The 25,380-nt window shown below is 38.3% G+C and overlaps 1 protein-coding gene and 1 long non-coding RNA gene across 3 annotated transcripts; one reads left to right on the plus strand and one right to left on the minus strand.

Annotated features, from left to right (window-relative positions):
• Positions 1-693: 693 nt before the first annotated feature.
• On the minus strand, positions 694-5,984 carry LOC113609818 (uncharacterized). The gene is made up of 4 exons (XR_003428810.1): positions 5,817-5,984; positions 5,206-5,394; positions 2,599-2,742; positions 694-901 (listed from the first exon to the last, which is right to left on the minus strand). It is a non-coding gene; the product is annotated as an uncharacterized LOC113609818 (long non-coding RNA).
• Positions 5,450-25,380, plus strand: EREG (epiregulin). Of its 2 annotated transcripts, none has more exons than XM_027087439.1 (5): positions 5,450-5,617; positions 18,374-18,463; positions 20,340-20,463; positions 21,084-21,233; positions 22,776-25,380. In XM_027087439.1, exons 1-5 carry the CDS (start codon positions 5,569-5,571, stop codon positions 22,855-22,857), a joined length of 495 nt encoding a protein of 164 aa, XP_026943240.1. In that variant the 5' UTR covers positions 5,450-5,568; the 3' UTR covers positions 22,858-25,380. The 2 variants fall into 2 exon arrangements, with proteins under 2 accessions (XP_026943240.1, XP_026943241.1); XM_027087440.1 differs by having other exon boundaries at positions 18,377-18,463.

Here is a 25,380-nt window from a genome sequence, read left to right on the forward strand (position 1 = left end):
TGCAGATGATTTAGAAATGAATTGCAAAGTTTCTCAAAGGCTGATGTGTGGTTGTATGAGACATAAAATGCTTATGGAATGATTGTTGAATCAGTGACTCTGAAAGTTAACCTTTTAACTGTAAAATGTTGCTTAAGGAGTAGAAGCACCAACGTAGGCAATGTATGATCACATCCTACTAGGAGTTAGCTAAACATGAAATAGCAGTGCTTTAAATAGGGATAGCTACATTCCTAATTCATCATCACTACGTGTGTAATTAATGCTCTGTGGGTATAAGCGACGGAAGGGGAGGCTCTTCTATTACTAGGGCACAGTTCACGGCAAGTACAAGAAGCAGCAGCGTCAGATATCAGGTTCCTAATATCACGTAGTATCTGTCTTTTTCTTACATTTTGCGATTACTGAATGATTTTTTCAGAGGATTCTGCTGATGAAATTCACAGGTGACATTTCTGATGGGACATTTGTAGAATAAAATGTTTTACATAAGCACAATGAACCATAAAATAGTAAGATTAACAAATGCTTTGGCAATGGAAGCTGGAAGGCTGGCACACCTGATTTTCTTCTTCATAGGACAACAGCAACATAGGACATTCGTCTTAAGGAAGGAGTATAAAAACTATCTGCAAAGGGATGTGAATGCTCTTTGCAAAGAATCTGAGACTAGAAAACTCCAGAAACGTGGATTTTAATGAAAATATCTGAGAGCGTCGCACATATAACAAGCACTGCACTTTCAGTGAACCAGGTGTTGCTATGGGTCAAAGCAATACAGTGTGATGGTGAAAGAGTCTGGTACCACCTGGAGTCAGGTTGCCTGGTTTGAATCCCGTCTCTGTTGTTTATGAGCTGAAGGGCCTTGAACAAATTCCTTACTATTTTGCCTTAGTCTCATCTGTAAAACGGAAATAAAAATGTACTGACCTCACAGGGTTATTTAGAGGAATAAGCAAGCCATTATATTTTAAACTACCTAGTGAGTTAAAAATGTTAGGTATAAATAGTAGTTGTCATTATTATTATTATTATTAGGCACATCCATCCACATTTAGATTTAAGAACAAATATCCACTACTTTCATGTTCCTTTCCACCTATGGTTCTGAATCTAAACAGAACCACAAACAGAAGATAGTGTCTTTGAGTGAATTCACTGATCTAATCAGTTAATCGGCCATCCACACCATTCAGTCAACATTCAAATGGTACGTAAATTTTTAAATGTTTTGGAATCATTTTTGGCTTCAGAAAACTCCTCAAATTATCAGGTCAATCAATAAGAAATAATAATTTACTATTTATTAGACTTTAAAGCTTTCTAAATATTTACTTTCCTCTACCTCTGTATATACTGAAAGAAAAACAAGGAAATTTTCCTTTTTGAATTCTTATACTAATTCTCAATTAAGAATGGATTAAGCAGAAACTAACACACCATTGTAAAGCAATTATACCCCAATAAAGATGTTAAAAAAAAAAAAAAAGAATGGATTAGTCCAGAGGAAAATGACTTTTTAAAAAAAGTCTATGATAAAGGTTATTTAAAAAAAGGGAGGATCACTACATTCAATATATATTCCTCCCTTCTTTATTTTTGTCTCTAACTGTATATGATATGAATAAATAAATCACTGAAAGATGGCATGGCAGTCTGTTGATTTTTGGTCAAGGAGAAAAGCAAAGCAGTCACTTTCCCATAAAGGTGATATATGGGGATAGAGAGAGCCCAGAATTTTGCTTGGAAATCTGTGTTTTATTTGTAGTTTATAAGACACTATTTAGCACACAGTTTAAAAATTATCCTGAAGGACATAAATTCTTCATTCAAGTGGAACTTGCTAAAAAGTTCCCATATGGTTAATATTTGGCTAAATTTAGAATAAAATCAGTTTTCTTTTTTCAGAAGTTAGCATCTGATAGAATAGAATTCATGTTCTAGGACTCATATTTTGAATATCAAATTTAATAACTTGATCTTGAACACTTTCCTATATTTTTTAACACCTTCATTGTAAAAAAAAGTAATCCGGCACCACTCCACTGTAGCAGTTCTTGCTAAGGATTAGCTAATAAAAGACTTTAAACATTTTTTGTTATATAAAAGCTAATTCACCAAAGCAGGTATTATCTGTTGTTAGTTTGAAAAGCAGTAATTTCATAATAAACAAATGCCCGTTGCAGTCCCAAGGAGCACTGACTTGAGGAGAAAAGCAAGAGATGGAAGAAGAATTGTGAGGTTTTATCCATTCTTGTCTGAGGCTAGATGCTAGTTTTTCAGGTCTGGCCCAGGGCTGGATTTGGCTGTGGTCTGTAATAGGTTTATTGCTGATACCCATTCAGGCCTCTATGTGGATGCTGCCAGCCCAGGGTTTCCTAAGTCCCCTAAGAAGACCTCTTATAATGTAAAAAGATTATTTTGCCACATCTCCCCCCCTGACAGAGGTTACATGTTTGTTATGTATCAATTAACCTACAGGTGCCACCAAGCCACCTTAAATTCATTAGCAATTTAAAATGAATACATTTTAATAATCACAATACTCAATGTACTAGATAGATATTTAGACTATAAATATTATTTATATTTACTAACCATTTGACAAAGAAGATCCCCAAACCTCTCAGATTGGGAATTGCTGATCTGGTTGATGTCTTTAAGTCACTTCCTAGTTGGAAAATTCTCTATGACTTGATTATTTTCTTCCCAAACTGTCCTATCTTCAAATATACTTTGTGCCTTTAAGAGGAATTATGATTGTACTTTATACTATGATACGTTTAAATGAAAGATTAATGAAAATTGTTTCCAATTATTAAAAAAAAAAAAAGGAGAAGACGGCTATTTCGCACAGGCAGTGGCAAATCTTCCCTGATGTATCATGATGGAGTCATTCTTGAAAACTGATGGCTAGAAAATTGAGTAAACGTAGAACCAATAAAGAAAAGATTTCTTCACACCATGTGAACTTAACCCGTAGAGGAGGTCCTTGCTGTGGAAAATTTTGGGATAAGCACAAGGATTTTTTTCACGATGATGATATTTCATGCTTGCAGGCATTAGCTACGAAGCACCAAAAAATTCCTCTTCACATATCAATACCAAAGAGTTGACTGTTGCTGCATGACCCCATTTTCCCCAATGTGTTCCCACCCCATCCTTCTTTTGAGCACAAACCACAACACTGTATTTATGGAAATAAGACACTAATTAGGACTAAGACATTCTTCTTCCTGTCACTCCTCGTAGGTCAATGACAGGCCATTGTGCAAAATAAGGAAATGCTCCCAGTTGACCCCTCATTCTTTCCAATGAATTCGGCTTTAATTTTTCCGACACTTGAGTTATTTCTTTTCCAGATCCAATTTGTAAAACAAAAACTATTACGAGCCAGCAGTCCCTTTTCCTAATTCTAATTTACCAAATCTGGGATCCCTATCAATGTTCCATAAAACTAACCCATTGCCAGGATCATCTTTCTTGGTTCCATTTATTCTTTTACAAAAGAGCAATTAAGTGACAAGTTACTTACTGCTTGTTTTCCCTCTGGATTCAGAAGTTAAGACTTAGGAACCCATAATCCTACCTCTACCTTACCATGCATTCATTCATTTAGCCAACCTATTAAGTACCATACTATACTGCCAACCTATACTGCCAACCTATTAAGTACCATCAACCTAACATGTGTTTACATATCACAACAGGTATTTTTAACGAGTGCCAACTCTGTACTAGGCATTACAGAAAGCACCTTCATTATCTTCCGATGAGTTAGATACTATTATTATCCCTATTTGACATATGAGGAAACGGAGAGAGGTTAAACAACTTGTCCAAGGATTCACATGCAGACAATCTAAATCCAGAACCCATGATCTTAACCACTGAGGGAAAGACAAAGTGTTTGTTTCCAACATGAGAGTTCTGGTGAAGGAGAAAGAGGGAGAAAGAAAGGAAGAAAGGAAGGAAGGAAGGAAGGAAGGAAGGAAGGAACAAACAAAGGGAGGGAGGGAAGGAGAAAGAAAGAAAGAAAAAGAAAAGAAAGAGGGAAAGAAAGAAAAAGAAAAAGAAAGAAGGAAAGAGAAAGAAGGAAAGAAAGGAAGGAAGAAGAGAGAGAGAGGGAGGGAGGAAAAGGAAAGGAATAATAAGAAGAAAACAAAAAGTAGAAAGGTAAGGAGTTAACCAGCATCCATTAGATTCCATTTTCCATTCAACTATGCTGTCAGTACTGCTGTATTGACACACTGTTTTCAGGCCCTACAGGGGAAATACAACAACAAGAAAGGCAATTTATGTATTCATACAGATCTGAACATATGACTGACAAACAAGAAAAGTTAAACAAATCAAAGTAGTTTCATCAGGTATGAAGTACCAGATCTAGCATTCTGAGTCTAGGGGAAAGATAAACAATACAAGCTGTAAGAGATCAGAATGGAGAGAGATCCCTGTAGGGTCAAGAAATCCAGGCCCTTGAGGAGAACCAGGAAAGTGAGCAGGATTTGACCAGCTCCAGTAAAACGCAGCCATTTCCCCAAACTGTCACTCCACCAGCACAGGGAGGAAAGTGGGAATAAGCAAAGGCAGAGTGAGTTTCCCAGCCTGGCTGGGGTGCGAAAATTTGTCCGGTGAACTAGTGGGAGCTGAGGTTGAAAAGACTGTTGGCTTTACATTTGTGTCTGGCCTTGTCCAAAAGGCAACGGGAAGTTACTGAAAGATTCTGTACAGCGGAGTGACAGGATTAAGTTCAGGGAAGTTAAATCATTTAGGGGAAGAAATGATGATTATGAAGAAATAATTATGATTATTTCTTCATAATCACTAGATTTTGAAGCCATAAATGCCTGTACCACGTAGGAAGCCGAGGGGCTTCGAAAGAAGGTGTAGACACAAAAAGCAACTCTGGGCAGTGGTGGGTGTGAACACAAAGAAAGTCCTTGAGCCACTGACAAGTTTCAAGAACTTCCGTAAGTCACTCACACACACACAGCTCTCCAAATGCACGTACTGGGAACTCCAGCCCTGACAGGAAGACTGGCTGACTCAAGTTACGCCTGTCACCCAGAGCAACTAAAACCGCCCACTATCCAGCAGGTGGTCCCACAGCGCAAACCAACCCTTCTGGTCCACGCTCCCTACCTCCGCCCGCAGGAGCCCGAGAGGGAGCTGCAAAAGTGTGGGGAGTAGTCCCCGGCTCACCCGAAGAGCATTGTTTCATTCCTCAGCCACTCGCAGGTGTTCAGAGAGGGAGGATGACATCCGGACAGTCCTCCGGCCACTCCTCCCCCGGAGGCGATTATGAAACTCCGGACACGCAGTTAGTCCTCAGTCCCCAGGCCCCGCCCCGTACTTATAAAGGTCTGGCGCGGGCTGTGGAGTTCACTTGCCCTACAGACCGGGTGTCGGAGGGAAAAGCTGCTTAAGTGACGCGTGGCCGCCGGAGCTCCCACAGCGCCCGCCGCCGCCACCGCCACCGCCGCCTCCGCCGCAGCCCCTCCGGTCCCCGCCCGCCCGCCGCCCAGGCCACGCCCGCGCCCCGCACACGCTGACGCGGGGAGGAGGATGGAGCCGCGCCGTGCCCCCTGGGTCCCCGCGCCGCTGCTCTGCCTGGGTGAGTCCCCCGCCACTTCCCGCCGCGGAAGACTAGACTGCGCGGCCCCGGGGCAGCTGTCCTTTCACAAGTACCGCGCTTTTCACCAGACTCAGGTGTACTCCGTTTCGAACGACGTCTCTCGTTAGGCGAGCCCGTCTTTCCCTCCAGCAGGCGATGGAAGAGGGTGGGGTAGGGGAAGGGGCTGGTGTTAAAATACCTTGCACGGATAGATGAACTTGGTCTGTGTGTTCTGCATGAAGTAATATAGCTCCGTATTAGGCGAAATAAAAAGTTGAAAAGATTTCGGGTTTGTTGTTTCCTTTTGAAAATCTGACGGTTCTAGAAATCCAAAAGACGGGGGAAAACCGGGCTGGGGGCGGGGACGGGAGGCGGGAGTATGGACAAGACCCGCGCCTAGGAAAGACCTTTTGGAGAGAAGCGCTGTTCCGCCTGTCTTGCCTTAGGTTTTCTAAATCAAGGCTGGTTAAGCGTCTGGGGGCGCTGGCGTGCGGCGGTGCCAGCTTCGCTGAAGCTCCAGAGAATGTTTGCGTACCCGGAGCGGGAGGGACACGCGCAGGTCCGGGGGCTCCTGGAGGCCCTTGGACGCCAACACCTGCTGCTTCCGGTTTCCCCCCGCGGGCTGGTCGGGCTCTTTTCGCTCGCTGCTACTTGCACCCTTGTATTCTGTAGTGGCTGAGCGTACTTTAATGCTTCTTATTTGAGATAATTTAGTTCTTGTGGACAGGGAAAAAAAAATCTTTAACTTAACTGGTTTAAAAATATATATTGTGAATTCCTAAACGTCAAGAGGAATTTGGAGCTGTATATGAAAATTTTAATAAGGAAATAAAGGTTGTCAATCTCGCTTTTTTTCTGGAGTTGCAATGAGGCGAATTCCCCTAACTCACTCTACCTGTGCAGGATGTGACTGTTCAATTATTATTTCGACACGTCTTATGTTAACGGGTTGGGAAACCTAATGAAATGCATACTATGCATAGTTGTAACAACTATGCATAGTCGTCCAACTTCAAGGACATAGGTGGAAACTGGATCTGCGGTTTCTACCAAAACTGTACTAAGAACGACGTGCTAGAAGGTTCTCAGTAAATAATGTGGCTTTGCTATCTTTGTTTTGAAGTCTCCGTGAAAAGAATGAATTTACAAAGGTGACAGTCTTCCTAAAGTTAGAAATTAACCTAGAGATCAGAATAGCTTAGCGCTTTTTTTTTCCACCTGTAAGGTTGCTCTGAACAATGCAAGTGAGTGTCTGTTCTGGGCCACTCATTGAATATGCTAATTTGAGACAGCAAGAGCCTCTGAATAACCTGGTTACTACCTACCTAGCATATGTGTCGTGTGTGTTTTTGTTGCCATAAAAGTGCTTAACTCCTTTATTGCATTACTTAATTATAGTTCACCTATTTCATAAGCGGCCAAGCCCATTTCCAAATGAGCTAGGTCAGTTTCTGTTTTCCCAGTTTGTTTAGATATTTCCCTGCCACTAGAAAGTTCCTGTTTGAAGTTCTATATCATATCTCTGTACTCTATTCAGGTATGCAAGTTCAATAGTCTTATTCCAAAGCACATGGAAAAAAGGCAAGGCCACCGGTTACTTGTGAAATTGCCATTTTCCCCCCAGACAAAATATTACCTAGAAATTCTTTTCCCAAATGTCTAGCCTTCAGAAGAAGGAAACAGTTATTTTAGATTTCAGCATTTTATTTTCGCTTTTTTTTGTGGAATTCACATGTATTTATATCTGTGGAAAAAATACAGACACTTTCATTTCCATCCTCTGTCTCCAACACATGCAGATTTAAATTGCTACACACACCCCACAATCATTTGGTTACCTTTACATTTTATAAATATTTGATATTGATGTTCTTGCTTTATATATGGGGAAACTGTTACCCGGTGTCCCATAGAAAAGCAAAGCTTCGCTGAAAAAGTTCGCACCCAGGTTTGCTGGCACTTTTAGCTTACTCAACGTTAAGTAAAAGGGTTGAGATACCTCAAACTAGATAATGCATTCTAAATAATATATAATTTTACAGTTAAATTATCTTTTTTTTTTTTTTTTTTTTTTTTGTGGTACGCGGGCCTCTCACTGCTGTGGCCTCTCCCGTTGCGGAGCACAGGCTCCGGACGCGCAGGCTCAGCAGCCATGGCTCTCTTGCCTAGCCGCTCCGCGGTATGTGGGATCCTCCCGGACCGGGGCACGAACTCGTGTCCCCTGCATCGACAGGCGGACTCTCAACCACTTGCACCACCAGGGAAGCCCTAAATTATCATTTCTAATCTTTGATTGTTGCAGGATGAAGAGGAGAAATTTTTCTCTTGAGTTCTGCAATTAACGTTTAGGGGCTCTTGATCTAAAAGTCAGACATGTTCATTTAACCAAACGGGCTTTTGAGCGTGTTCCTGAATGACAGATCCAAGACAACTGATGTCCACTTCATTGCACAATGACAGAGAATTGAGCAGGATAAACATTCTTTCTTGAAACCTGAGAAGCGCGGATCTCAGTGAGGCAATGGCTCACCTCAGATCTTTTCCTTTGACCCTGAGAGTTTATGAGCTGCCTGGTGCTGGCACAACCTGAGATGACACATCATAGGTAGAAACAGGATGACAGGCCTCTCCGGTCTGGGTTTTGGTCTAGGTATTCTAGCTGCCTTCCGCATCATCTTGCCACATGAACAACTTGGGCAATTGGGGTGTGTGGTTCAGCACTGAGGCCCAAATCCAGGAGCTGGGAAGGGAGCTAACAGTTACCAAATGCCTCCTGTGAGCCGACCATGTCGTGTGTTAGGTGTTCTCCACGCTATCATCTCCTTTGCTCCTTAAAACACTATAGGAGGTAGGTATGATTAGACCCGTTTGACAAATGAAGAAACTGAGGCTCAGTGAATCAGGTACCTTACAAGGACTTAGAGATGGCAAATGTCAAGGTCACTCTGGAGCAATGTGTAAAGAGCCAGAGGCTCTCAGAGTTGTCAGAAGCGTAATAAAAGTAACAGGTTCTAGTAGAGAAGTTCCAGAGTAGTCTGGGGACTGCCCCAGGGCTTAGAATCTGTTATGGGGACTGGTATTTGTGCAAAAATGGTACTTTATGGTATCACTCAAAATCAAGCACAGAAAAGATACAATTATTTCCTTAAGCTCAGCTCAAATATGTTAAATTTTTACTTAACCTATTTCAGCATTTTTAATACCCAGGAAATGACTTTTATTATGAAGCCATCATTGACATCAGTTGACTGAGGCCTTTGTTTCTATTTTTATACTTTCCTAGATGTATAGTAAGTAAAGAAATCAAGGAGAAGGAAACCCACATCCTTTTTGTTCCCTGGATCATTCACAATATTGTGAATTGAATGTAGTATTGATAAGGGGTCAAGTTGGAATCTACAGCACACTTCTATTAACAGTGAGGAAATAGACATAGTTCTTTGGTTAAAAAAAAGTGTAATATTCACATAATCACTTTGGAAAAATTGAATTTGAATGTCTTCTGTTCATTTTTGCCCAAGAGTCTCCCATTTCCTGGTTAATAATCACCCAGGAGATGCAAATGTCAAGTAAGGAATCCTTTTTAAAAAGACTGTAAATTAAGGTGTGGCTGGGCTTCCCTGGTGGCGCAGTGGTTGAGAGTCCGCCTGCCGATGCAGGGGACACGGGTTCGTGCCCCGGTCCGGGAAGATCCCACATGCCGCGGAGCGGCTGGGCCCGTGAGCCATGGCCGCTGAGCCTGCGCGTCCGGAGCCTGTGCTCTGCAACGGGAGAGGCCACAACAGTGAGAGGCCTGCGTACCGCAAAAAAAAAAAAAAAAAAAAATTAAGGTGTGGCTTCCTCATCTGTCAGTCTTCACCCTGAATATAGGCCTATGCAAATTGTCTAATTCATGTGGCTGTTAACTACTGTTGAGAACATTCCTTCAGAAGACAATAGGAAGACTCCCTAGAGCTGTAATAGGAGAGGTCCTCAAGGAGAAGCACCCTGAAAACCATTGCCTTGGTATGGCAATTCTGGAACCTTTGGAAAAATGAAGTAATGCGACAGGCTCAGTGTCCTCTGGCAATGCAGTTTATGTAAGAGTGCCTGTCTGGTTATAGGGCAAATAAAGCTTCAGTGATATTCTAGGTTAATGATTTAATTAACTAGAATTATATTTATAACACACAAGACAACTTGATAATTGTCCAGAAAAAAATGTTAACCCTTAATTACTTAGGTCAAAAATCCTGAATTTTAAATTTGAGGCTTGAAAGTGAGTTAAATACAAATCCTCTTGAAAGTCCTCAGGATAAGGGGAAAAGCCTCTCTTCCTCATATATATGTATAAATATATATGTGTGTATGTATATATATATATATATACAGATATATGTATATGTTTATATATACACACACGCACACGTACGTGTGTCAAACTGTATATTTTTTAAAACGTTTTTATTGGAGTATAATTGCTTAACAATGGTGTGTTAGTCAAACTCTATAGTTTTGAATCAAGAGACATAGTATATAGAATATAGGTTTCACACCCCAGTTCTTTTATTTCATACTTTTGGAAGGATTCATTCCTCTTTGAGCCTCAGTTTTGTCATCTGTAAAATGGAGATCATAATAACTATGTCATCAGGTTATTATATACGGACATTATAAATATCATAATATTAAAATACTAAAAAACACTTTTGAAATTAGAGCTGTTATCAGTAGCAGCAAGTGCTTTTTTAGACAAATGCCTCATTTGATCTTTATAATAACTCTCTTTTAGCCAGGAAAAGTGTTACTATTCCCAGTTTACAAATGAGAAAACAGACTTAAAAAGAAGTGAGTTACCCAGAGTGTAAGTCTCCACTTATGAATATGCTGTATCGTCTACTATGGATGCTCCCAACTCAGTCTTCACTTTCGGTGAAAGTTCCCCCCATCCTTTAAGACTGAAGAAAAGTATCAAGCTTTCTCTGATAGCCCCTTTCATCTTTCCCTCACCACTGGAAAATAAATGTGCAGTCTTCCCCCCACCCCTTTGCATCCCTCTGAATCCTTCGGTTCTACCCTTTTCTCGTCACCCTCTAAGTGTGTATCTGGCCCTGTCTCTCCTAACTGGTGCTGTACTTATCTTTTATCATTCACATTGTAACAGACTTACGTTAATCACTCAATAAATGTCGTTGGATGGGTGATTAGAATGGTATTTTATTTAGAGTTCTCAGCACTATGTTTTGACTCAACCAGCTGTTCTTTGAAAACATGCTTGAGAAGCAAAATATTATGACTGAGCAATAGTTTTTGAAAATTCAGTTCTATTTAATAATAAAGTTGAGTCTGTCATACAGAGTGAAGTAAGTCAGAAAGAAAAAGACAAATACCATATGCTAACACATATATATGGAATTTAAGAAAAAAAAAATGTCATGAAGAACCTAGGGGTAAGGCAGGAATAAAGACGCAGACCTCCTAGAGAACGGACTTGAGGTTATGGGGAGGGGGAAGGGTGAGCTGTGACAGGGCGAGAGAGAGTCATGGACATATACACACTAACAAACGTAGTAAGGTAGATAGCTAGTTGGAAGCAGCCGCATGGCACAGGGATATTGCCTTGGTGCTTTGTGACAGCCTGGAGGGGTGGGATAGGGAGGGTGGGAGGGAGGGAGACGCAAGAGGGAAGAGATATGGGAACATATGTATATGTATAACTGATTCACTTTGTTATAAAGCAGAAACTAACACACCATTGTAAAGCAATTATACCCCAATAAAGATGTTAAAAAAAAAAAATAGTAAAGTTGAATACCTTTTCTTCTCTATTTTTCCCATTTCTATCTTTAATGTAGTCTGTATTCACTGATGGTATGCCTAACAAAATTTAAGTATATCACAGTGTGTGTGTACGTGTGTGTGTGTGTGTGTGAGAGAGAGAGAGAGGGGGAGAGAGAGAGAGAGAGAGAGGTCGGGCAGTGATATGACTAAATGATGGATAGTCAGTAAGAAAAAGAAAAGTATTGTTTTAGAAATGAATGGAACCTTAGAGTAATCTAATCTAAATTCCATCTCCGCCTCCACTCCACCCCAAGCCTAGGTGACATTTTCAGAGATAAGGAAACCTAGCTTCAGAGGGATAAACTTAGTATCTGAGCTAGAACTGTACTCCATACCTCACGGGTCTACTGCAGGGTTTTTCAGCCTTGGGTCTATTTACATTACAGACTGGGTAATTCTTTGTTGTGGACTGTCCTATGCATTGCAGGGTGTTTAGCAGCAATCCTGGTCTCTACCCACTAGATGTCAGTAGCACCCCACCCACCCTGAGTTGTGACAAACAAAAATGTCTCCAGACATTGCTCAGTGTCCCTGGTTAACAAAATTACTCCAGGGTGAGAAGCATTAGCTAATGTGTTTTCCATTGCTATAACACATTGCCACTCATAATTCACAGTTTGAATAATCAGTGCTTGAGTTACCAAGACAAATAAAATTCATATTAATGGTAAGCTGGATGCAAATATAAAGCCAATTCTAGTGTTAAAAAAATCAACTTAGCAATTTTTATTGCTGATTTTAACACTATTTTCCCTGAATAATGATGAATCTTATTTATGATGGAGTCACTCATACTTTCTTCAATCATTGCATTGCTGACCACCCCATGCCTCCTTTATCTATCTTTTTTTTTTTAACATCTTTATTGGGGTATAATTGCTTTACAATAGTGTGTTAGTTTCTGCTTTATAACAAAGTGAATCAGTTATACATATACATATGTTCCCATATCTCTTCCCTCTTGCGTCTCCCTCCCTCCCACCCTCCCTATCCCACCCCTCCAGGTGGTCACAAAGCACCGAGCTGATCTCCCTGTGCTATGCGGCTGCTTCCCACTAGCTATCTACCTTACGTTTGGTAGTGTACATATGTCCATGCCTCTCTCTCGCTTTGTCACAGCTCACCGTTCCCCCTCCCCATAACCTCAAGTCCGTTCTCTAGTAGTTCTGTGTCTTTATTCCTGTCTTACCCCTAGGTTCTTCATGACATTTTTTTTTTCTTAAATTCCATATATATGTGTTAGCATACGGTATTTGTCTTTCTCTTTCTGACTTACTTCACTCTGTATGACAGACTCTAGGTCTATCCACCTCATTACAAATAGCTCAATTTCGTTTCTTTTTATGGCTGAGTAATATTCCGTTGTATATATGTGCCACATCTTCTTTATCCATTCATCCGATGATGGGCACTTAGGTTGTCTCCATCTCCGGCCTATTGTAAATAGAGCTGCAATGAACATTTTGGTACATGACTCTTTTTGAATTATGGTTTTCTCAGGGTATATGCCCAGGAGTGGGATTGCTGGGTCATATGGTAGTTCTACTTGTAGTTTTTTAAGGACCCTCCATACTGTTCTCCATAGTGGCTGTATCAATTCACATTCCCACCAGCAGTGCAAGAGTGTTTCCTTTTCTCCACACCCTCTCCAGCATTTATTGTTTCTAGATTTTTTTATCATGGCCATTCTGACTGGGGTGAGGTGATATCTCATTGTAGTTTTGGTTTACATTTCTCTAATGATTAATGATGTTGAACATTCTTTCATGTGTTTGTTGGCAGTCTGTATATCTCCATGCCTCCTTTTGTAACCCTGCTCTCTTGGCTCCCGCAAGACTGAATTTCCTTTTTTCCCCAAATTCCTTGGCCATTTCTATCCACTCCTTATCACCTATTTCCCAAAGTTCATTATTTTCCATTGCGTACTATTTCCCGTAGAACATTTGAATGACTCCTGTGCCTTTAAAAGTGATATTTCCTCATTTGATTTTCAAATAGACTCCATCAACTCCATTCTTATTGTTTTACTCCAGATGTATTTTCCCAAGTGCCTCATAAATATAAACAGATGATATATGAACTAAAAACTCAAATTCCTTCTCTCATTATGTCCTTCTTCATGTCTACTAGCTGCAGATGCCACCACAAACCTGCTGCCCTGCCTATGTTGTCGACTCTTTTAATGACACCACCTTCCTTGGTATTTTCTGGCCAGAAACTTGGTGTCATCTATGAATTCTTTCTCTCGCCACCACCTGGAGTCTAGCCTCATTAACTCTAGCTAGAACAGGAGCTATGTCCTTTGCATCAGTTTTCCTTTCAGCAGCTCGTTCAGTATCTTGCATATAGAAAAATCTCAGTAGATATTTATTGAACAAATATTCTTAGAGACATGTAGTTACTAAAAGTAAGTATAAGAGAGCTAAGCTGCTCTCCTCCTTTCCCATCTATCAAGCATAATTAAGCCATTCCCGCCCTACCATCATACTACAGATGAACTTGTGCTTCTCACGAAAGTTGGAGTCTCCACTGTTAACCAAAAAACTATATATTTTCACAAAATAAAGTTTCTTAGCACCTTCCATTATGCTAGGTGCATTACATAGATTCTCGGAATGAAGTGTAATTAACTTTAAGGCTTTTAAAATTATCTTTTATGTACTCATTTTCTCCTCTTTTTTGATGCTTACCGATTAAAACTCTATCCTTTTGCAAATTCATTTTTGGCAATAGGCTTCTATAAAGAATGAATGATATGATAGACAATATGCTTCTAAAAATGTCATTAAGTTTTCAAAGCTGTAGTACACAATATGACCATAATGAAAAAAAGGCAAATGACAAACGCTTATAATCTAAACTGTTGCTCCTTTAGAAGATTTTTTTGAGACAATAATGTAATAGTCATTTAAATTTCTGAATTGGATCAATAGGGATAGTGTGAAAAGCATGATGGAAGGGAGTGAAGACAGAAAAGGTTCTAAAAAGACCTTCCTGTGTAACATTATCTTAAAGAAAAAAAATACAATTTCAATAGATCATTTGAAATAATACTATAGAGATGAATCTTTGGTTTTAGGAGGGGCAAGTTCCATATTTAGAGCTTTTAGTCACAAAATTCCAAAACACCCAAATTAGTACAAAGTGTATCCTTTATATAATACTTGATATGATTTCTCCTGCATTATGAGAGCATTAAGTATTGTATGATCACTAAAATATATGAGCACTTTGAAGTATGATTTAGAAATTACTACCAGAATTGAAGAGTTTAGTTTAATGTCTCTGAACTCAAAAACATGGCGTATTAAATCTTTTCTTGACACTTGACAAGGAAGATCTTATGGCTATATTTGAAACTCAAACTTAAAGACTTATTAGTAACCCATTAACACATCAACCTCTGGTTTCATCCTGTTATCCTGTTTTTATCTCAAATAGTTGTTGGCTTTTACTTTAATGAAGCTTAGTGATAAGGTTAATGTTGAAAAACTGTAGGAAGAAAATGATTGCTGGTAGGAAGCAAGATTTGTGATATATAGATATATATTATGATATATATGTATACACACACACACATATATATATATATATTCTATTCTCTGAAAACATAGGCTGTTACTAGAAAGTACTGACAATAGTTATTTTCAGTGTCTGATGTGATAGTTTACAGTTATTTTAATGAAGTGAAGCAGGACGTTATCTAATAGTGGATTTGAGACAAAAAGGCATCTGGAAGTGGTAAAGGCATATTCACTCCTTGAAAGTATACAAGACCTAACAAGCCTACTATGTTACAGACAAATCCTAAAATTACAGACTGCCCTGGAAGAAGGTAGAAAACTAACAGTCCATAAATAGGTAGGCATGTGACCACAGCAAAAGTGTGAACAACGCAGATTTTGCTGCCTGTTTTGGGGTTGGGCAAATACTACGATTCATTATGATTTGCTGTTCCAGTCCAAATAGCCTAAAAGGTGAAATTGGGAAAATGAGGTGCATTCTTTTCATTCTGTAACCTATCTCATTTTATTTCGGGTCGTTTTTATTTGCTTGATTGTTATTCAGGAAAGCCATTTTATCTCCGAGAATTGCAGTTGATTATTGAGGAACAGGCTTGGTCAGCCAGTCACCAAATCCCAGCCTCCTTCGAGATGGCCCCTCAGTGTGGCCATAAGGAAGCAAGGACAAAAGAAACCATATACAATAAAAAGGGTGCTTTCTACATCTGGCATTCCTCCTGACTCTCAGGCGAGCACTTCTTACTTAGTGCTCCCCCCACTGGGGTCATGGTACTCCACCGTTCCCACGCGCTGTCCCCAGTATCGTGCGAGGTGTAGGCTCGGCCCTGACCCACGGAGTAGAGGTGGTATGTGTGCTGTGAGTCACCGGTGTCACTTCCTGCTGGCACATTTGAGGTTTCATGGAAACAAATCTCTGAAAGATGAAGGTAGAGAGATGAACAGGTGAGCTTTACATTACTGAAACCCATCTGGAAATTTGACAGGAATAATGGCCTCCAAAGGGAGTTTTGTTTTCATAATATTATTGAAACAGAAGTTCCAATGGCCAGTTTTGAGTTTACAGATTATCATTTAGCACGGAATTCCTCTGTATCTTAGTTACCAATGTAGAGCTTGCTACCAGATCTGTTTTCTGACACACTGACCCTGTCTAAAATCTTTAATATCACAGGGAATTATTTTCTTAGCTGGGACCCATGGTCAAGATTGAAAACTCAAATATAAGATTTGCATTTGAATTACAGAGAGATCATTATGTTCAAATAACACTAAAGTCATGAACAACTGAAAGATTAAGGAAATATATGGATAGGACTTTAGCATCTATTCCTTCCCTGTATGACTGTAATGAGTAGTGATTTATGAGGGTGACAGGGTGCTGGATATCAAAATTCTCCATGGGTGGACTTTTTCAATCTTTTGATCATTCCCACTTACTCCTCTACCCGATTTTGCAAAGCCCTGGGCCAGAGGTGAGGTTGAGAAAAACCTGAGGACCACTGCTTTTAGGCAATAGAGCTTTGCAGCTGGACACACGATTTAGAACCAATTTTCATAGTTTATTGGCTACATGCATCTATGATGGAACTGTAGTGTAAACACCTTCATTTGAGAATAACATTTAAAATTATTTACAAAAGACATTTTCAAATCACTGAAAGGTGATGAGGCTTGATGTCCAAAGATGGACTCCTAACTCTTATCTTCTATGGTCACTAGATAATTGGTCTTGGACCAGACATGTAATTTAACACTGAGGTTGTTTGGGGCTAATAACTACTTCACAGGATTGTTATGTGTCAAGTTTGAAACATTAAGAAATTGCAAATTCTGATGCTTATGTGTAGTTTAGTTTTTAATTTCAGTTTTACCCAAATCATATGCAATTTGCTTAACATATACATACTCCTCTGATTGTGAAAAAATAAAATAAAATTCTCTATTACATGGATTAATTATCCTTTAAAATACCAAAGTACAGAGAGATTTATAACATTGTTATAGACCAGTAGAGGGCACTACCCACATATACTACTGCTAAAACCAGAGGCTAGATGTTGAGTGGCATGGAACATTCATGAGTCTCTGTTATGTTAGATGTTTCAGAAAAATATAATTTCATTTAATTCTCCCCAAAGCTCTATAAACTAGGGAAAATGGAGATCCAGAGAATTTAATTAATTTGTCCAAAATTACATAGCTCAAGTTTTCTCCCAGATTGCCTTTCCACGTACTTTGTTGCCTCCCTATGGGGTTAAATACTCTGCTTCAGTTACATTTATCTGAGTTTGTTCCCTGTGATGTCCATTATACTCGAGTATTATTGCCTGTTGCCAGATTCTGTAATGCAGCCCATTAACAACATTGCTATGTACTCTTGGGAAAGTTACTTAACTCACTTTTCTCATATGTCTAATGGGGAGAACAGTAGTATCTTCTTCAAAGAGTCAGTGAGTGGATTAAATTAGATAGTATAGGTAAGGAGGGTAGAACCATGCCCACATACAGTACGTGGGCAAGAAATGTTAACTGCTACCTACTACTCTCACCATCACGAGTAATGTTTCTTATTTAACAGTTACTCATATAGCCTGGAAGAGTGAAGAGCAACTACATGACTCCTAAGGAGAGTAGAACTCTCTTCAGTCAACATCCGTGCAATTAAAAGGTTTCTCTTATTCTTACTACGCAATTCAGAAAACTACGTGAATCATTCTGGTGCCTGTTTCCCAACATTTATCTTTTCAGTGGAGAAACATCACGAAACGCCTTGTTTAAGCTCTTACTGGGCTGACAGAAACCGGATTCTTGGGCACAGTGTGGTTCATCTAGCATGTGTGTTCCTTTCCATATTAGATAAGATATATTCCGACTTTACTTAGATTACATTTCATTCATTAAAATGGATTTTAATGTGTAATGCAAAGAGTAACTTAGGTACTTAAATCAACAACTGATGTATCTTAGGTTGAGAGTCCTGTTTAGTTGTGACCGTAAATAGAAGCTGAGTTTTATTTGAAGCCTTCTTTGTGATAGTTTCTACCTTGGAGCATTGCTCTGAACACATCACGACGTAAAACTGTGGAAATTTTCCAATTTTCCAATGGCTAAGCTTCTTAAGAAATCAATCTTTAAAATCAGGTCTTTGAAAAGGTTACTGTGAAATGTTTAGAGTAGGTCAAATCTGAAACTCTGAATGTAATGCCAGGGCTTTTACCCTTGGACAGAAGAGCTGGGGGTTCATTTATTTTCAATGATATGCCTGTTTCTATGAATTATTTTTTTTATGGTTTCGATGGATCAAATTCTTGAAATAATTAAAAGAACTTTATAAATACTGTAATTATGTGGAAATCTGATTAAGGTTTCTTTCCTTGAAGCATTAGTTATATATTTGATTTTTCTCCATAAGTAGGTTTCCATCTTCTACAAGCAGTTCTCAGTACAACTGTGATTCCTTCATGTATCCCAGGAGAGTCCGAAGATAACTGCACAGCTTTAGGTAAGCCCAGCTTTGTCAATGTTGCATCAAAGAATTATACATTCTTAACAGAAATGTAACTCAAAGACTATAAGTATGTGATAGTGGAAAAAAAGGGGGAGAAATAGCTGCTGTATTAACAAAAGAACCCAGTGAACTAGGGATCTGGAAAAATTATATAAAGGAATAACTGGAGGCAGAGGGACTGAGCACCTAGTTATATATATAAAGATTTGATCTTAAAGAGATAGAGAACAAAGAAAATCAGATTCCCTTTGGTCATTTCAGAGCGTCGCTGAGAAACCATTGTGAGGAGTTGGATCCCAGGCAAAACAGGAAAATTTAAACTTTTTACACAGTAGACAGTCAATATATTTTGTTGTTATTTTTTGTAAAAGGAGCAAATGATGTCTTTTATTTTGAGTTACAGCATTCATTCAGAAAAATCTACGGAGTACTTAATACATGCTAAACACCGTGCTTAGGCATAGGGTTACAAAGATAAGTGGTGCGGGCTTCCCTGGTGGTGCAGTGGTTGAGAATCTGCCTGCCAATGCAGGGAACGCAGGTTCGAGCCCTGGTCTGGGAAGATCCCATGTGCCGCGGAGCAACTGGGTCAGTGAGCCACAATTACTGAGCCTGCGCGTCTGGAGCCTGTGCTCCGCAACAACAGAGGCCACGATAGTGAGAGGCCACGCACCGGGATGAAGAGTGGCCCCCGCTTGCCACAACTAGAGAAAGCCCACGCACAGAAATGAAGACCCAACAGAGCCATAAATAAATAATAAAAAAAAAATATTAAAAAAAAAAAAGTGGTGTATGGTCTTATCTTTGGGGCCCAGAGTACTCTGAATGTGGCTCTAGAGAGATCTGCTTTATAGCTGATTCACTTCGTTGTACAGCAGAAACTAACACAACACTGTAAAACAACTATATTCCAGTAAAAATTAAAAATAAAAGAAATAAAATTTAAAAAATAAAATTAAAGTAAGAGCACCTAGGCACCAAAAAAAAAGAGAGAGAGTGAGAAAGAGAGAGATCTGCTTTATATTCACTCTGAGTTATTAAGTCCAGAGTTTTCCTGAGGAACCAGAGCATTTCCAGCAACAACTTCACCTCGTTTCTTGTCCTTGCTCTTCGTGCTCTCTAGAGGTTTGGTGTGCTTCACTCCCTATTTCTGGCTATTTGAACAAGAGTGTTACAATCAAGATGATTTGTTTGGTTATTTCATAAAGATCCGTCACATTTTAGTAATTAAAACGTTCTAAAGTGAATTTTATGTGTAGGTTGCAACACTATTCTAAAGAGACTACTATTTTCATTGTCGTATTTGTGTAACCGAGGCATTTATAACTCAAGGTTTGTCTAGTTCATGTCCAGGTCTCATCGTTAGAGACTGTGATTGATTTCCCCGAACCCGGAAGTTTGGGAATGCACACCAAAACAAGCCTTGCTGGCTTAAAACCCACTATAGATTTAAGCTCTCTTAAATTAATTAATGGATTCAGTTTGCAATTGCTTTGGGAGTAATGAATGTCAGAATTATTTTGAGATTTGAAAAAATTATACACACTTTGTTTGGATAAGTGAATAACTGTGAAGGATCATGATTGTGTGTGTGTGTCTTCAGCTTACCTTTTCTATCTTAAACATTGTCGTTTGAGAATTTTACCCCCAGGTTTTATTTTGTTTTGTTTTGTTTAGCCTGTTGGCCATTTTCCTTTGGGGGTTCAGTGTTTGTTTATTGGTCTAGGGAGCGTGACAACTAGAGTGACTTTTTGTCCTGAAAATACCTGACCTGCTTTGTTCCAGTAGCTCAGTAGTTACTATTATGAAAGGGTGATTGATTCTTCAAAGAAAGCAACAGACTATATTCCACTTTCTATTTCTTTCACAGTTCAGACAGAAGATAATCCGCGTGTGGCTCAAGTGTCAATATCAAAGTGTAGCTCTGACATGAACGGCTACTGTTTTCATGGACAGTGCATCTACCTGGTAGACATGAGTGAAAATCACTGCAGGTAATATGCCAAATACAAGCAAACAAAAACAGTTTTTTAAAAACCCGCCTTCTCTTTTTTATTTTTGTAATAATTACTCTATTGTTTCCATGGGCTGCCATTTATATGTACTATTAGCATGCAGTTTATATGTACTATTAGAAACTTTATTGAGTGAGTTTTTTTAAAGTTAGGGAACAAATAGTAGAACAAACAGCAGTTATCAAATTGTACGGATGCTTCAGGGCTGCAGAATGGGCAGGGCTTCACACGCCTTCCTCTCATACTTACCGCAGTCGTAGCTTAGCCTTGAATCTGGACTTATATGTCAGCCATTGTTAAAAGAATCGATTCCACTGACTTAGACAAAAAGCACTTCAGACTTACAAACCACCATTGTTAGCCACCCTGGCAGTTGAACCAGACTATCATTCTAAACAGCAGTTGAGCTTGAGAGCAGTGTGGGCCTCTTTTATCCAAGTTGGGCCAGCTTTAAGGTCAGTCTTTGAATTCATCTTTACAACTTTTGGCAAACCTTGTCAGTATCTTGCATTACATTGTAAGATCAGCTCTTACAAAACTAATTCAGAACCATGATTTCTTTCTTAAATAACTGACCTTTCTCTTGCATTGTCCTTTAGGTGTGAAGTGGGTTACACTGGTGTCCGATGTGAGCACTTCTTTTTAACCGTCCAAAAGCCTCTGAGCAAAGAATATGTGGCTTTGACTGTGATTCTTGTTATCTTGTTCCTCGTCGTAGTTGCTGGCTCTGTATACTATTTCTGCAGATGGTAAGCCACTGTTTTTGTTTTTAAAACTCTGCTTTTGTAAATTACCTTTATACAATCCACACTTACAAACTGGGTAAAAATATGACAAAGTATTATTTAGTGGGATAAGATAGACTCTGCACTAATGATATTTATAAAGAAGTTTTAGCAGTGGAACATCTGGACTAGTAGAAACAAGTGTCCAGATAATTATAAGAGCTGGCTTTTAAAAATTGGTTCATGTCTGTCCCCCAAAGTTCCATCTTCAACACTCCATCTTCATGTACTATGCTGTACTGATATATGCTAATAACTGAGAAAATATAGAGTGGGCACCAAACTACTGACAGTATATCAGATTGGCCATTTTTTAGGCTTAGGACCAGGGTATAGGAATAGAATGACTTAGTTAATAATAGCTGCCTTTAAAATGCCTCCATGAAACCCTTCTTATTTTGGAAGTGGTGCAGATTTTTCAGTGTAGATTTGAGTGAATTTCATTTTATTTTTGCTGACAGTCATGCACTCCTACTTTTGAAGCTCCAAAAGTGTTACTTTTATAAGATTAAATTTATTTGGTCCATGCTTGAGTCTGAGTATTCACCAAATTATAATGCCTTTTTAATTGGTTATGATCACATAACTGAATATTATTAAAACTGAAATGCACCTGAAAGGTCTTTGACTACAGTCCTTTCTTTTATAAAGATGGGAAAGTAAGATCCAGAGAAGTAAACTGACATGTCCTGGCTCATCTAGTTGACAAGTAGCTAAATCAAAGCTAAACAAAGGTTTTCTAATCATATTCTTCCACTAAGCAAAAACGTTATGCAGTTTCCTTAAGGCTACGTACTTCATCTTCAAAATGGGTAGACAATGAACTCAAAATATTAGGAAGATAGCTTTAATGAATGAGTGAATGAAGATTCTGAATCGCGATAGATTTATGAATCCTAGCTGGGAGAACTTGACCAGGTTATGTAACCCATTTGTACTTCATTTTCTTCATCTGTAAAATGAGGATGATAATGGTAAGTGTGAGGATAAAATAAATAATGGATATATAGCATTTAGAACATTGTCAGTCACTTAATAAGTGCCGGATTTATTTTCATTATTATTGGTGATAGCATTATATCAATGTGATGGGTAGAATGAAAGAAAGAAAGAAGGAAAGAAAGAAAGGAAGGAAGGAAGGAAGAAAGAAAAGAACGGAAGGAAGGAAGAAAAGCCAGAGGAAAAAAAAAAGGATAAAACAGACCAGGATTAAACGTGGTCACATGCTCTCCTGGAATTTTACAATTTTCATGATCATGTGAAAGCCTTTGAGAAGTCCTTTAACAGCATTTCACCATTTCCTCCCAAAATTATTTGTTCAGAGAAACTACCCCTTCCTCCCTCCTTCTTCTCTAGCATCCAACCTAAACCTATTCACCTCTGTCATTTTGGAAACACTATGCTAATGTACCTTTAGCGTCCATATATTTGTTTCTTTTGTTAACGTACTTTGATCCTATTACTGTTAACTTCAGTGTTAACGGTGTAATTTCTGAATATTTCTAGGTACAGATATCGAAAAAGTAAAGAACCAAAGAAGGAATATGAAAGAGTGACCTCAGGGGATCCAGCATTGCCACAAGTCTGAATGGCGCCATTAAGCTTATGGGCAGGGGTGAACTGCATACCTGGTTATGTTAATACTCCTATTTTATTAATAATATTTATGTGGGGTCATGTGTTAAGTCAACAATGATGTATTTTAATATACTAAGAAGAGTTTTTATTTTTGTTTTTTTTTGACAGACTGTTTGCTAATGTATAATGTACACAAAATATTTACTGTAGAAAGAAAATAGATATTTTTGTAAGAAATCATTTCCTGGGCTAAGTGCTTTATTGAAAGCTTTTTTGCCTGCTGTACAATGCATAGGAGTGAGCAATGCCCAGTTCATTGTTCAGGAAGTGTCAGCAAGTGACAGGTTTCTGTAAGCCTAAATATATGGTCAAATCAATTTAATAAGTATATATTTCTACTCCTCGAATCAATGATAGTTGGTTTGACTATATCATAGTCTGATGTATGAGTTGGCACCACTGTGCCATGTGTCAAAACGGTAATGCTGTGGAAATTGGGGAGAAGCAAATATAGGTCACGTGCTAAACACTACATATTTGAAACAAACTAAAACCTGGAGGGCTCTGCTCCCTCCACACACATCCTTAGCTATAACTCGCTGTTTGTCTGCCTGGAGAGAAGGTGCATGATTCCCTATTCCCAACCACAACTCCTACGTTATTTGTCATCCATCTAACAGAGTCTCCTTAAGAAAATGAATTGAGAACTTTATTTTACACCATCTTTTATGTAAATAGTAGATAATTTATAGCTTCACAATGTTCTTTTTTTTAGTATGACATTTATGCTAGGTAACTGCTCATGAGGCAATTACAGAAATCCACACGTGAAGCCAAAATTTGTGCTTCTTTTCAAGATTATTTATTTCTGTAGGGACTTGGCTGAAGAATTCTAAGATTAAATCATAGTCCAAAATTTGATGGACTAATTATTATTTTAAAGTGTGATATAAGACAATAAGTCTATATATGGTCTAAAGAGATCTAAAAGGATATTTCTGTTTCCCACTAATACAGCTGAAGTCAAATGTGCTGTGTAAAAATACATTTTAAATCCTACACATACTTATTGATATCTACTGTATGTAAAGGAGGTCTGCATATTTTGAGTGACCTTGAGTGCTTCAAAGAAAATTTATTGACTAACCAAGAAATCAGCTGCAATCCATTGATTTTGTTACAAAATGGAGTCATATTGGTTTATCTTAAGCATCTCAATTCATATTACATAACTAATTGTAGATAATAGTTTGGGGTGCTTTTTAATCTTTATTTAAAAACTAACCCCTGTAAAAGTTAAATTTTTATTTATAAATGCATATTAAATAATAAAAAAGGTATGACACAGATTGCTTTTATGGGAGAAAATTAGTAAAACAATTATTGTTTTAATGAGGTTGATGCTGAACAAACATAAAAAAATGATTGCTAAAAAAAAAAAAAGATTGCTAGCAACTCATGTTTCCTGCAAACAATGGAAACATTTTGGCTCATATTTAGTCTATCTTCCTTATTTTACAGATTTCTCACTGTATATATCCCTAGAAAGGGCTATCTATACCCTCCATATTGAGAATAAATGCAAATCCAATGCATAAATCCATAGTTTGTGGCTTCCCACCAAGGCCACAAAGTAACCCAGTAGACATACTCTATAACCAAATAGGTAAAGTTCTAATAGTGGTACTAAAGATAGAACCTCATAATTAAGATTTGTGTAATATATTAAATATTTAAAATACAGTCAAATGCTACTATTCTTTTGGACATTCTTTTGCTCTTATCTCTCTGCCAAAGTCAATGCAAGGGGAGAAATGGTGCACTGGTAGGACAGATTTTTATTTTTGAGTCCTTGAGAAGAGAATTAGCTAAATTCAACTGCTGTGAGGTATCAAATCAATTTTTATGTAGCAAGTACATGATACTAGCTTCTAATTTCTGTTGAATTTAGTTAAAAAACTTATGTCTGATCCATTTTGCCATTTTTGCTGCAATAGTCTGTCAGTAGACTTTTGGAAAAAATGTGTTTAATTTGCTGCCCAATACTTTCTGATTTTTTTCTACTCTTATTTGTATGGGAAAAGGGGGAGTAACAACTGGTATATGCAGTGCTGCTGGAGTACGTTTTAATGTTTTGACTGAAGAATAATTTTATCTAAAACATACCTGTTGTTCAAACTGGATGAGGTTAAATGTAAGATAGTGAATTTCTCTCTGCTTTTTTTGCATGCTGTAATTGCACTTTGATGAGCCATTTTGGTATAGAGTTTATGTGAAAGATGCCATGGAACATAAAGTTGTATCACATGCAGTTTAAAGTAACTTATTTGACAATGAATTTTATCAGAGTACTGAATTGTATCAATTTGTTTGTGTTCAATATCAGCTTTGATAATAGTGTACCTTAAGATATTGAAGGAGAATATAGATACTTTACAGGATGTTAATTTTTATTTATTTTTGTTGGAAACTGGAAAAAAACAAAATTGAAAAATAAAAATGAAACACCTTGCATTAAAAATGTCACTGATAA

The sequence above is a fragment of the Aethalodelphis obliquidens genome, unplaced genomic scaffold (assembly GCF_003676395.1).
Source record: "Aethalodelphis obliquidens isolate GAN/ISIS:26980383/991018 unplaced genomic scaffold, ASM367639v1 scaffold59, whole genome shotgun sequence".
In the NCBI taxonomy this organism is placed as follows: Eukaryota; Metazoa; Chordata; class Mammalia; order Artiodactyla; family Delphinidae; genus Aethalodelphis; species Aethalodelphis obliquidens.

Coding starts and splice junctions, on each gene's coding strand:
- EREG (XM_027087439.1), top strand. CDS start 5,569: ATGGAGCCGCGCCGTGCCCCCTGGGTCCCCGCGCCGCTGCTCTGCCTG. Junction 20,464..21,083: donor ATGAGTGAAAATCACTGCAG/GTAATATGCCAA, acceptor ATTGTCCTTTAG/GTGTGAAGTGGGTTACACTG. Junction 21,234..22,775: donor GTATACTATTTCTGCAGATG/GTAAGCCACTGT, acceptor GAATATTTCTAG/GTACAGATATCGAAAAAGTA.